Source organism: Cavia porcellus, unplaced genomic scaffold (assembly GCF_034190915.1).
Source record: "Cavia porcellus strain 051 isolate PalLab524CR breed Dunkin Hartley unplaced genomic scaffold, mCavPor4.1 scaffold_17, whole genome shotgun sequence".
NCBI lineage: Eukaryota > Metazoa > Chordata > Mammalia > Rodentia > Caviidae > Cavia > Cavia porcellus.
Genome location: NW_026947500.1, coordinates 44980691 through 44991101, shown reverse-complemented (window position 1 = coordinate 44991101; position 10411 = coordinate 44980691). Strand labels below are relative to the sequence as shown.

The 10411-nt window shown below is 58.8% G+C and overlaps 1 protein-coding gene across 4 annotated transcripts; it reads right to left on the bottom strand.

Moving 5' to 3' along the window:
- Positions 1–3012: 3012 nt before the first annotated feature.
- Positions 3013–8123, bottom strand: Ccdc124 (coiled-coil domain containing 124). 4 transcript variants are annotated; one of them, XM_003465091.5, is made up of 5 exons: positions 8058–8123; positions 6009–6177; positions 3812–3998; positions 3624–3735; positions 3013–3439 (listed from the first exon to the last, which is right to left on the bottom strand). In XM_003465091.5, exons 2-5 carry the CDS (start codon positions 6165–6167, stop codon positions 3235–3237), a joined length of 663 nt encoding a protein of 220 aa, XP_003465139.1. In that variant the 5' UTR covers positions 6168–6177; positions 8058–8123; the 3' UTR covers positions 3013–3234. The 4 variants fall into 4 exon arrangements, with proteins under 4 accessions (XP_003465139.1, XP_023418812.1, XP_063084039.1 ...); XM_023563044.2 differs by having other exon boundaries at positions 6009–6239; positions 8058–8073; XM_063227969.1 differs by having other exon boundaries at positions 6009–6324; positions 8058–8072.
- Positions 8124–10411: the final 2288 nt, after the last annotated feature.

The window sequence follows — 10411 nt, the reverse complement described above, 5'->3', positions numbered from 1 at the left end:
AATCCCTGACCCTTTTACAACCCGGCCACGCCCGGCTTCGGGGCCTGGGCCCTGCAGTCCCCTCCCCGGGTCTCCCCTACTCAGTTCCCCGTCTAGGCTCCATCCAAGGTCCTCTCACAGGTTTTTGGTTCTTGTTGTCCCCGGCTCTGGGCGCGATGCGATCACTGCTTGAAGCATCCCCCCCCCCCCCGCCCAGGGGACAAGGGCCTCAGGGTCACGGCGCGGACGGGTAAGGGGCGGCCTCTGCCCCGACGGCAGCCCTGGGGACGCGGACGCTGATCCACGCCGACCCAGGCCTTCCATTTCCTGCCGAGGTGGCTAAGCCCGTGTAGCTGTCTGCCGCTGGGAAAACGGTCCACGGGGACCGCGTCCCCCACCACAGAGCTGGGCTGGAGGGGGCAGCGTGGACAAGAACAAGGAGGGCACAGCAGAGCAGCGCCAGGCGTGCAGGGCCGGGATCCCCCGGGGCTGTCCTTTACTCTTGCACTAGCTCCGGTGGTGTTTGGTTATCTCCCACCCCGTTCTGAAATCTGAGGGGTGACAGGGAAACTACTTTGTTCAAACACACAAAGGCTGGACACGGTGCGCGCCCTAGGGAACAAGGACGCCGCGGCCAGGCTCTCCCAGCGCCCCACTCGGTCAGCGAGCAGAGCCCGAGGGCAGCGGGGCGCCGCTGACTTCGGGGCGCGGGCGCTCCGTCCGTGTACTCGCCGCCGGCCGGGCTGCGCTCGGAGCACGGCGCGGTTACCCTAAGAAGCCAGTTTAACTGGGCGCCCGTGGTTCCCGTCTTCAGCCTGTTTCGGAGACCTGCGGATCCCAGCCGGATCCCAGCCGCCCCCACCCCCCAGCCTCTTTGTCCCGCTCCTCTCCGTGGCCGCTGCCCTCCCCAAGTCCCCCTTCTGGCTGTTCTCCTTTGTTCTCGCCCTACTCCCGCCGCGCCCTTCCTCCTTCCCCTCGTTCGCGTCTCCATCCTCTGCCCTCTCCTCGTGGTCCCCATCTCCACCCTCCTCCCGGTCCCCGGGGCGCAGAGGGGAACCCCGGCCGGCGCTCCCAGCCCCGCGCACGCGCACAGCCGCCCGGCTTCCCCGAGGCCGCCCCCGCCCCCGCACTGCGGCTTGCGCACCCGGTTGCCAAGGCGACTGCGGGGGCCAGAGCGGGAACCCGGGGAAGACCCTGCTCGCGCTCCCTCCTCCGCCACCTCTTTGGTGAACCCCACTCCGGTTTGAGCCGGTTTCCCCGCCCCGCCCCCACTGCGCACTGCGGCGGGAGAGGATTCCCCGGCACCGCGGGCGGAGGGAGGGGGTGACGGCCGGGGGTCCGCGCATGCGCCCCGCGGCCCTGCCCCTCGTCTGGGCGCGAGAAGGGGAAGCCCTAGCACGAGGCGGGCTACCCCAACGCATGTGTAGAGCACGACTGGAGGCCCCTTCGGCCCAGCCCGGTCGTCCTGGCAACGCGCGGGCGCGAGGAGGGCTGGGAGCGCACGGAACTCTCCTGCAACAACCCCTCCCTCGCCGGGGATTCCCTGCTCCTGGCGCGCACGCGCACACTCGGGATTCCGCAGGGGCGTAACCCATGTGAAAAGGTGCTTTTGTGCAAAAAGGAGTGAGCGAGCCGCCTTTGTCTACAGAGCGAGGGCTGACGCGGTCCTCTGGCTCCGGGCCCGAGTTTTATCCTCACCCCGGCCACCCTGCAGGACTTCGGCGGACCTTGCCCTCCCGTGGCTCCCACAGCCGCGCGAAACCCGCTGCTCGTCTCACGCGGACGCTTCCTAAAGTCACCCCGCCCCGACCCCCGCCCTCCACTCGTCCCCAGCCTCAGGGCCCCGCCACGAGCACGCGGGAGGCTTCTCGCTGGACCCTTCTCAGGGACCTGCCCTTCCCAGGCGGCAGTCGGAGTTCTCCACCCGGCCTAGCACTGGGCACTGTTTTGAGCCGGTGTCTCGCTACGTGGCCTAAGCAGGCCTTGAAATCTCGCGAGCCTCCTGCCTCAGTCTGCTGAATGCTGGGATCGAGCTGTCTGGGGCACCGTCTTTAGTCCCGTTTTAGGGGAGAGGCAAGTGAGGTTTACACCACCGAGGCCCTCGCCTGAGACCTTCAAAGAGGCAGTAGCATGAGGCCTGGCCGCGCACTGTTTCCATGTGGCTCCAGTGCTGCCCTACTGGGAGATCCAGGCAGCCTCTTCCCTGTCCGTAACGGGGGTCGTGCGGGGGCCGCGGCGCTTGCGTGGCCAGGGGTTGTCAGCTGTGCTCCTGTAGGTACCCAAACCTCTAGGAAGGCTTGCTTTGGGGGGAGGGTTCTCTCCTGCACATGCCTGCTGAGTGGCCTCCAACCCAACCCCACCCAATTATTAATGCTACCCCTTTCTTTAACAGAAGTTGTGACTGCCAGGCCTTTGTAAGTAGACATCATGGGTCTCTCCTGGGTGAAGAATCCCTATACATCCTTAAGAGCCCTTCTCCAGGAAACCTTCCTTACCTCAACTGAAGCCCAACCCTACTCAACCCAGCCTCGACCTCCTCAAGGCTGGGGACACCTCTGGGCTCTACAGTCATCCACCCTTCCTTCTTTCCTTGCTTTATTCTATGGACTAAAACTCTGTAACCCCAGCCCTTTTTTGTTTGGGAGACTATGTCTTGCTATGTTGTCCATGTGGGACTCCAGTTTGGAACCTTTCTTCCTACTTCTCCCCAGCAGTTGGAAGTAAAGGTGCCCGGCCTCCTTCTTGCCAGAAGAAGGAACAGGGTAGAGGGGGTCCCACTGGCTTTGTCTCAGAATCTGAGGACAAGGAGGTGGGCAGGGTGGAAAAGGGGTACCACTCGGCTGAGAGTGGTAGAAAACACCTGGTCAGAGCTTTACCTGCTCCCAACCACCGTGCCTCAGTTTCCCCATCACTGATGACCTCAATTCCTTACAGGGTACTTACTCCCAGGCCTGGCTCTCTCCTCAGGCGTGGTTTCCCTTTGCACCTCCCAAGCCGGCCGCCCCTCTCCCTCAGCATCAAGGGCACACCGCCTAGCACAGCCTCGCCTGCCTTTATTGGGCACTCAGCCGTGGCCACGGACAATGACCACCAAGGTGAGGATGTCTCTGAGGAGGGAGGGGACCCTCCATCCCGAGGTGGTGTTGACGGCACCTGGGCCAGCACTACTCTGCAATCCTGGTGACCCAGCTAGAGGGAGGGTGTACAGGGTGGCAGCCTGGACCCCAAGACGGGGCGGTGTCCTCAGTTCCGGTCTCACTTGGGGGCATTGAAGGGCACGGCCCGCTGGTTCATGGGGTTCTCGGGGGAGCGCAACCACTCCTTCTTTAGCAGCTGCTTCAGCTGGGACAGCCGCATGTTGGGGTTCTCCTGCTTGAGTCGAGGCAGCTGGGCCTCCTCGAAGGCCGTGAAAGCCGCCCGCATCCGCCGTTCTGGGTGCCGGTCAGCCTCCTCCGCTACGCTGCAGGGGAAATGGGGCGCATCAGCTGGGCTTGGGCCGGGTCCAGATGGCCAGGCCCCACCCCAGGTCCTAGCCTCGCCTAAGCTCCACAGAACCCACCCAGGGTCTAAGCCACACCCAGACCCACAGGCACAGCTCCAAGACCCTAACCCCACCCCCAAACTACATAGCCCCGCCCCATCACCTGAGCACAGCGATGGCGTCCTCGATGGTGCGCGCCTCCACACTGCCCTCATCCTGCACGCGGCGGTTCACGTTCTCCTCCAGCGGCACCTCCAGGTGGCTCTTGGCTTTCTCTGTTGGGACCACACAGCAACAATCAGTAGGGGGCCGAGGACCCCACCCCGTGCCCTGCTCCGCCCCACCTCCCACCTGGCTCGGGAGCCTCGCGATGTTGCTGCTCGCGGCGCAGCGAATCCTCGATCTGTGCACGAGTGAGCTTGCTGGGTGCCGCGCGAGGCGCCCTTCCGCCCCTAAGCTTCGAGTCCTCCTCCTCCAGCAGGCGCTGCGTCTCCTTCTTGCGCTCCAACTGCTCCAGGCGCCGCTTCTCCTTCTCCTCCTGAGGATGGGGCGTGGGGATGGTAATGGCTGGGCGCTGCGGGAGCCTTGGCCCAGGGGTGACCCAGGGCTGGGACAGGAGAGCTGCCCAGGAGACAGCCAGACGCCCTGGTGCAGGGCATGGTGGGTGCCAAGGTACGGCAGTAACCACAGACCCCAGGGGCAGCTCAGCAGTCGGGGTAGCAGGAGGGGCAGGCAGCAGCTCTGACACCATCAGCTCGGGGAGCTTCCCGGACACCGCGGAGGGTATAACCCTGGATTCCAAGCACTGCAAAAACTGGGGGTATACTGTCACAGTATCCCCAGCCAAGTAACGGAGGCTGGAGTGGACTCTCCCCCAGGGTGGCCCTGGTGCAGGCCCAGCAGGGGATGCTAGTCTCTGTCCCTGGGGACCACTGCCTGGGGGCTCTGCCGTCTGGCCTCATGCCTGATTCCAGCAGCAACAGCAGCCGCAGGAAAGTGACATGGCCAAAGCTGTCTGAAGGCCCGATGCCCTGTGTGGGTACCTCAGGTGGGGCTGCTGGACCTCGAGCGTCATTTCCTCCTGTCAGTACCAGCATGGCCCTGGGACCCACAAAAGGCCATGCATCTAGCATAGCTCTTGCCGCCCACACCACTGTACCCTGGGGCCTTTGCACTGGCCGCTGGCAGCCTGGAGAGCCTCACCCACCACCTCTCCTGCAAGATTTGCCCAGGCCTCTCCTGAGACCCTTTGTCCTGGGGGCTGGCAAGGTATCTCCAAAGCTCCTGTGCTGGGAGCTTCCCCCAGGAGGCCTGCCGTGACCCATGGAACTGATTAGGGTCCCATGGGGTCCTGCAGGTGGAGCCAGTGGTGGCACTGATGACTATGACAGGGAGACAGCTTGATCTGCTGCCCCTTTCACCCGAAGCACAAAGCCCCCTACACAGGGCACGACCTCCATCTCAGGTTTCCCTGATGCGGTACCCAAGCTAAGCAAAACTGCCTGCTTTTGGAGCATTGGGGACAGAGCCCAGGGCACTAGTGTGCCAGGCCAATGCCCACCACAGAGCCACAGCATATAGGATCTTGCTAAGGGGTCTGGCCTGGTTGCAACCTCTGATCCTCCTGCCTCAGCCTCCCAAATGCTGGAATTACAGGCGTGTACTACCATATCCCACTTAAACCTCTGTTCTTCATAAGTTACCAGCCTGTGTTATTTTGTTATGGCACCAGTAAACAGACCCAGCCACTGCCCATCCCTGAGGCAGAGTGCCCAGGGAGGACGCAGACCTGTCATTCTGGTGTCCCCAGTGCTGCAGATGGAGGGCAGGTGCTACATAAGTGTGTGTGGGAGGAGTGGATAGATTCCTGGAAGCCCAGCCACTCAGGAAGGGCTCACAGTGTGCAGCTGTCTGTGTTTGCGGGCTGAGGAGGGGGTGAGACTTGAATGAATGCATGTGGAGGAGCCTGGTGCTGCACTCCGATAATCCCAGCTACCTAGGGGGCTCAGGCAGGAAGATGTCCGGCCCAGCATGAGCAACTTTTTGAGACTCTGCCTCAAAGTTAAAAAAAACAGGGCCAGGGGGCTGGGGATTTAGCTCAGTGGTATAAAGGCCTGCCCGGCAAGTGCAAAGTCGTGAGTTCCATTCCTGGTACCGAAAAAAAAAAAGATAAAAAAGCCAGGTCTGGCGGTGCAATCCCATAATGGTGGTGAGTTCAAGGCCAGCCTGGGCTACATACTGACATCTTGTCTCAAGAACACAAAAAATAATTTTTTTTAAACAAAGATAATAAAACACTGTAAAAATGTCCCGGGACCCAGTGCAGCATGAGGGTGGAGACTCAGACACAGAATTGATTCACTAAGACCAGGCACAGGGCATGGGCTCAGGCAGTGCCAGTCGCAGGCGCCACTTGCATGGAACCTCAGGGAGCACCGGGCCAGAGAGGAGGCGGCAGTGTCCTAGCCCGAGTCCAGATCACAGCCACTTTGCATGGGCATCCCTGGGGCAGCCCAGGCCCAGGCCCAGGCCGAAGCCCAGCGCTCACCTTGCGCTGCTCTTTCCTCATGACGTGTTTGTCTTCATCCCGCCAGTATGCGTCCTCCAGCTCCTTCTGCTTCCGGGCATCGGCCGCAGCCTTGGCCTCAGCCTTCCGTGCCCGGGCGGCTGCAGACTTGGTGTTCTCGCCCTGGAACTTCTTGGGCATCCCTCAGCAGCTGCGGGGTATGGGTGCTGAGCGGGGCCAGCACTGGCTCCAAGACACAGGCCGGACTGTTGTCTGGTTTTGATTTTTGGAGTCAGGCTCTCCTCTATAGCCCAGGCTGACCTCGAGCTCACGGAGATCTTCCTACCTCAGCCTCCCACTGCAGAAGGGTGCCACCACACGGAGCTTAGGGTGCTTGAGCTCGGGTTCATCTCAGATAAGGGCCCTAGCTGATTGTAGGACACACAGGTTCCCACTACAGGACCTTGGCACTTCCTTTGCACCGCTCCCAACTGTGCACTTTGCCTTTTTCTAGTTAACTACTATTTAAACTTCAAGGCCCTGCACAAGTGCCTCTACTTCCAGGAACCCTGGAGATTCCTGTCACACCACCAACCTCTTTGAGGCATTTGTGTCTGTTACTGGGTTCCATTCAGTTAGGGTTATTTGCAAAGGTTCACTGCCCAATCTGTGACAGAATCTATTTGTCATTTATGCCACCTAGTCTGTTTTTGTCTGTACTGAAGATTGAACGCAGGACTTTTGCATTGAGCTGTATCACCAGCCCTTTTTATTCTGAGACAGTGTCTCACTAAATTCCCCAGGTTGGCCTCAAACTTGAGATCCTCCTGCCTCAGCCTGCCTAGGAGTTGGGATCACAGGTGTGTGCCACTAATCTAGGCTCCCAGTCTAGTATTTTGTCATGGCAGCTTCAGTCGACTAATACACCTTTTCTTTGCTGAGCAGTATCTCACACACACCCTATCTGTAATCCGAGTAAGGGCACCTAGTGTGTGTGTGTGATGCTATGGAAGGAGGCCACTGGATGAGGTGTAATTGAAGCTGTGATGGAACCATCTGAGGTGAGCCCATTAGAGAACTCCCCAGAGGACATGCGAAAGAAGAGGCCTTAAAAAGTGAGGCGAAGCCCGGCTGGTGTAATCCAGCACTTGGAAGGCTGAGGCAGGATTGTTGTGAGTTTGAGACCAGCCTAGGCTACAAAGTGAGTTCAAGGCCAGGCTGAACTGCATAACGAGATCCTGTCTCAAAACAAAACAAAACAAAAAGTGAGGCAAACCAGGCCCCTGGCATGCACCTGTCATTGCCAGCATTCGGAACGCTGAGACAGAAGAATCACCGTGAGTTCAAGGCCACCCTGGGCTACATAGTGAGTTCAAGACTAGTCTGCACTACGTAGCGAGATTATTGGGTTTTTTTAAGACAATTCAGCCGGGAGTGCTAGTGGACACTTGTCATGCACATCAAGACTCTGGAAGGCTGAAGCAAGACAATCGCCAAGTTTGGGCCCATCTCAGAAAACTTAGGGATATCCTGTCTCCAAAAATAGGTGTGGGATGCACCTCTGTGCAAAGGCCCTAGGTTCAAGCCCCAGTACCGGAATGGGAAGATTGAAGCCTGCAGCGGTGTGCGAAAGGGGGCTTCAATTCGGCAAGTGCCGGGCCATGTGGAAGGCCAGGGGCGGGGCCCCTGTCTGTGACTGCCAGAGGCAGAGGGAAGAAGGTGCGACGCAGGGCGGGGATACCTAAAACCAGCGATCTCTTGGTGGAAGGAAGAACACGGGATGAAGCGCAAGGCTGCCTCCACTGTGCAGTACTCCCGCAGCCCGCGGGTCCCGCCCAAGGCTCGCCCGGACCGGAAGCCGCTCGGGAGCAGCGCGGGGTCCATGGCCTCCCAAACAGCGCCGTCTCCCAGGACTTCAGCCCCCGGGTCCAGGAAGCGCACACGGCCTTCCTGGAAGCTGTCCACAGTGAGCGCCACAAACGCCCGCGTTGCGGAGCGCCCCGCCCCTGCCCGCGCCGGTAGCGATCCCAAGCTGGGCGCCCCCGTCGCCCGCCAGCCCCCCGGCTCCGCCCGCACCGCGGCCGCTCCTACCTCCTTCCCCCAGCGCCGGCTTGGTCGCGCCTCCCTGACGTCACTTCTACGCCTGCGCACTGACCTCAGGGCGGCGCGCGCCCTACGTTTTCGCGCGGTCGACATCTTGGTAAAGGGAAGGCGAGCGGGCCTTGAGATCCAAGTCCAAGTTCTCAGCAATTTATTGTTATCCTTTAAAAGAGACTATTTCACAAGCCTCTGTTCGCTGCCTTCACTTGGTATAGTGAGGAATCAGGAAGGCAGGTAAAGGCTAAAATCCAGAACACCGCCTTAACCAAGATGGTTGCTTCCCGGAAAAAAGATGGCGGCCACGGGATCACCCGTGGTTAGCCAGAAGATGCCCGGCCTCTAGGGGGCGACTGCAGTCCGAACTCTGAAAAGGACCCAGCTGTTGTGGAGGATGCCTTTCCTTTCAGCCTTTTAGCAGTCGCTTTGTGATGTGGAAACACTTTACTGGCCCACACCCTGTGCCCCTCACTGTGAACCCTGAGGCGAGGAAAAAGGGGAATAGAAATGAACACTGTGCTACCCCAAGTGGGGTCACTGAGCCTCCGGAGACTTCTGCAACCTGAGTCCTTTCTCACCTCTCAAGATTACCGAACTGCCTGGCATGGGAGGGCACATCTGTTATCCCAGCACTGTGGAGGCTGAGGCAGGAGGATGGCCACAAGTTCGAGGCTGGCCTGGTTTGCATGGGCAGACGGTGTCTCAAAAAACAAAACAAAAGATATGGAATCTACAGAGAGACGAAGCGCTGACCCCCGGTGAAGGAGACATTTTGTCTTGGCCAAGAATGGAAGTAGCGGGTAAAACTTGGAAATCAACCTCTCTGCACATCGGGGCTCTGGAGATGACTGGCTAGGGGTAAGAGGAAGGCTGATGAGGGGGAATCTAAATGCCACCTCTTTCTGCTCGGGTGGTTGTGTCCCATCGTCCTCATGGCAACTGTCAACTGTCTTGGCGCTGGGGCTGTCAGAAAACTGCAGGTGGATTAAGATAAAGGTCGAGGACGGTCACTCTCAGCCAGTTTGGGCTGGACAAGGGGAGAGAAGCTCGTGTGGATGGGCACGTGTCCCCAAAGATAAACAAGAAGAGCTACGCCAAGGTAGAACAGAGTCACAGGAGCGGAACAGGCCTCCTCTTTCTTATTTTCACACACATTCTTTTCTCTTTTGAGACGCAGTCTCAGGGGATCTTGAACTTGCAGTGACCTTCCTGCCTCAGCCTCCAAAATGCTGAGATTACAGGTGTGCAACCACCAGGTCTGGCTTTGCCTCTCATTCTTGAGGGGTAGAGTAGGGCAAAGGTCTGACCAGGAAACATTCTTCAGGTTGAATTTGGGTCCCATTATGGGAGTAAAAATATTTTCTTGGGCTTGCTGGTGCACGCCTGTATGCCTAGGACTTGGGAAGATGGGGCAGGAGAATCTCAGGTTTGAAGCCAGCCTGGACCTCAGAGCAAGATCCTATCTGAAAACGAAAGTCTCTGGCGATCTTTAGTAGGTTTGGTCATTTTCTGGTTGGAGGCCCAGCTGTTCGTACCCCTAAGTAACTTTCCTTTGTACCTGTGTGGCCTGTAGTTTTTTACTTCTGAGTGAGACCAGTTGGCACGACCAAGGAACAAGAGGAGAAGGGGAGACTGGGGGCTTGAGTGGGGGAAGCTGCAGGCACTGCTGGGTAACCATATTCATGGCACGTTGGTGGCTGGAGTTGGATCTCAAATAAAGCCAGGCTGCTTTTCCTGAAAACCTGCATGCCCTGTTTACTGCTGTTGTTTACATGCACAGCATGATTTCTCAGCAATATTACCTGCAAAAAGAGGCAGCATCTTGTCCTAGAGTCGTTACACAGAGCAGGCTGAGCACAGTGGCGCACACCTGGAATTCTGGCACCCAGGAGGCTGAGGCAGGAGGATTGCTGTGACTTCAAGGCCAACCTGGGCCACATAGTTCAAGGGTAGCCTGAACTGCACAGTGAGACTCTGTCTCAAGACCCCAAAAACAAGTAAGATGAATAGAACAAAGTTTAAAAGATTAGTCAGAGCATAGTAAAGAAGCAGAATGCGGGTTTGTGTGTGCCGCTGTGACTGCTGGGATGTGAACCGCTGAGGACCTCTGTGCAGATCCCACAGCAGGGATGCTTCCTGGGACTCCGTCTCTACCCTCCAGCCCTTGGCTGCTTCCTTGTCAGTGACTGGCTCCAGAGAGTGGGATGGCAGGAAGCCTGGGACTGACAGTCACTTTGTACAATCCAAGGAGCAAAGTTCTGCAGCTGGAATATGCACCAACAGGTTGACCCACCAGACCTCACCCCAAGACACTTTTATTTGGCATTTGTTTTTGTTTTTCAAGACAG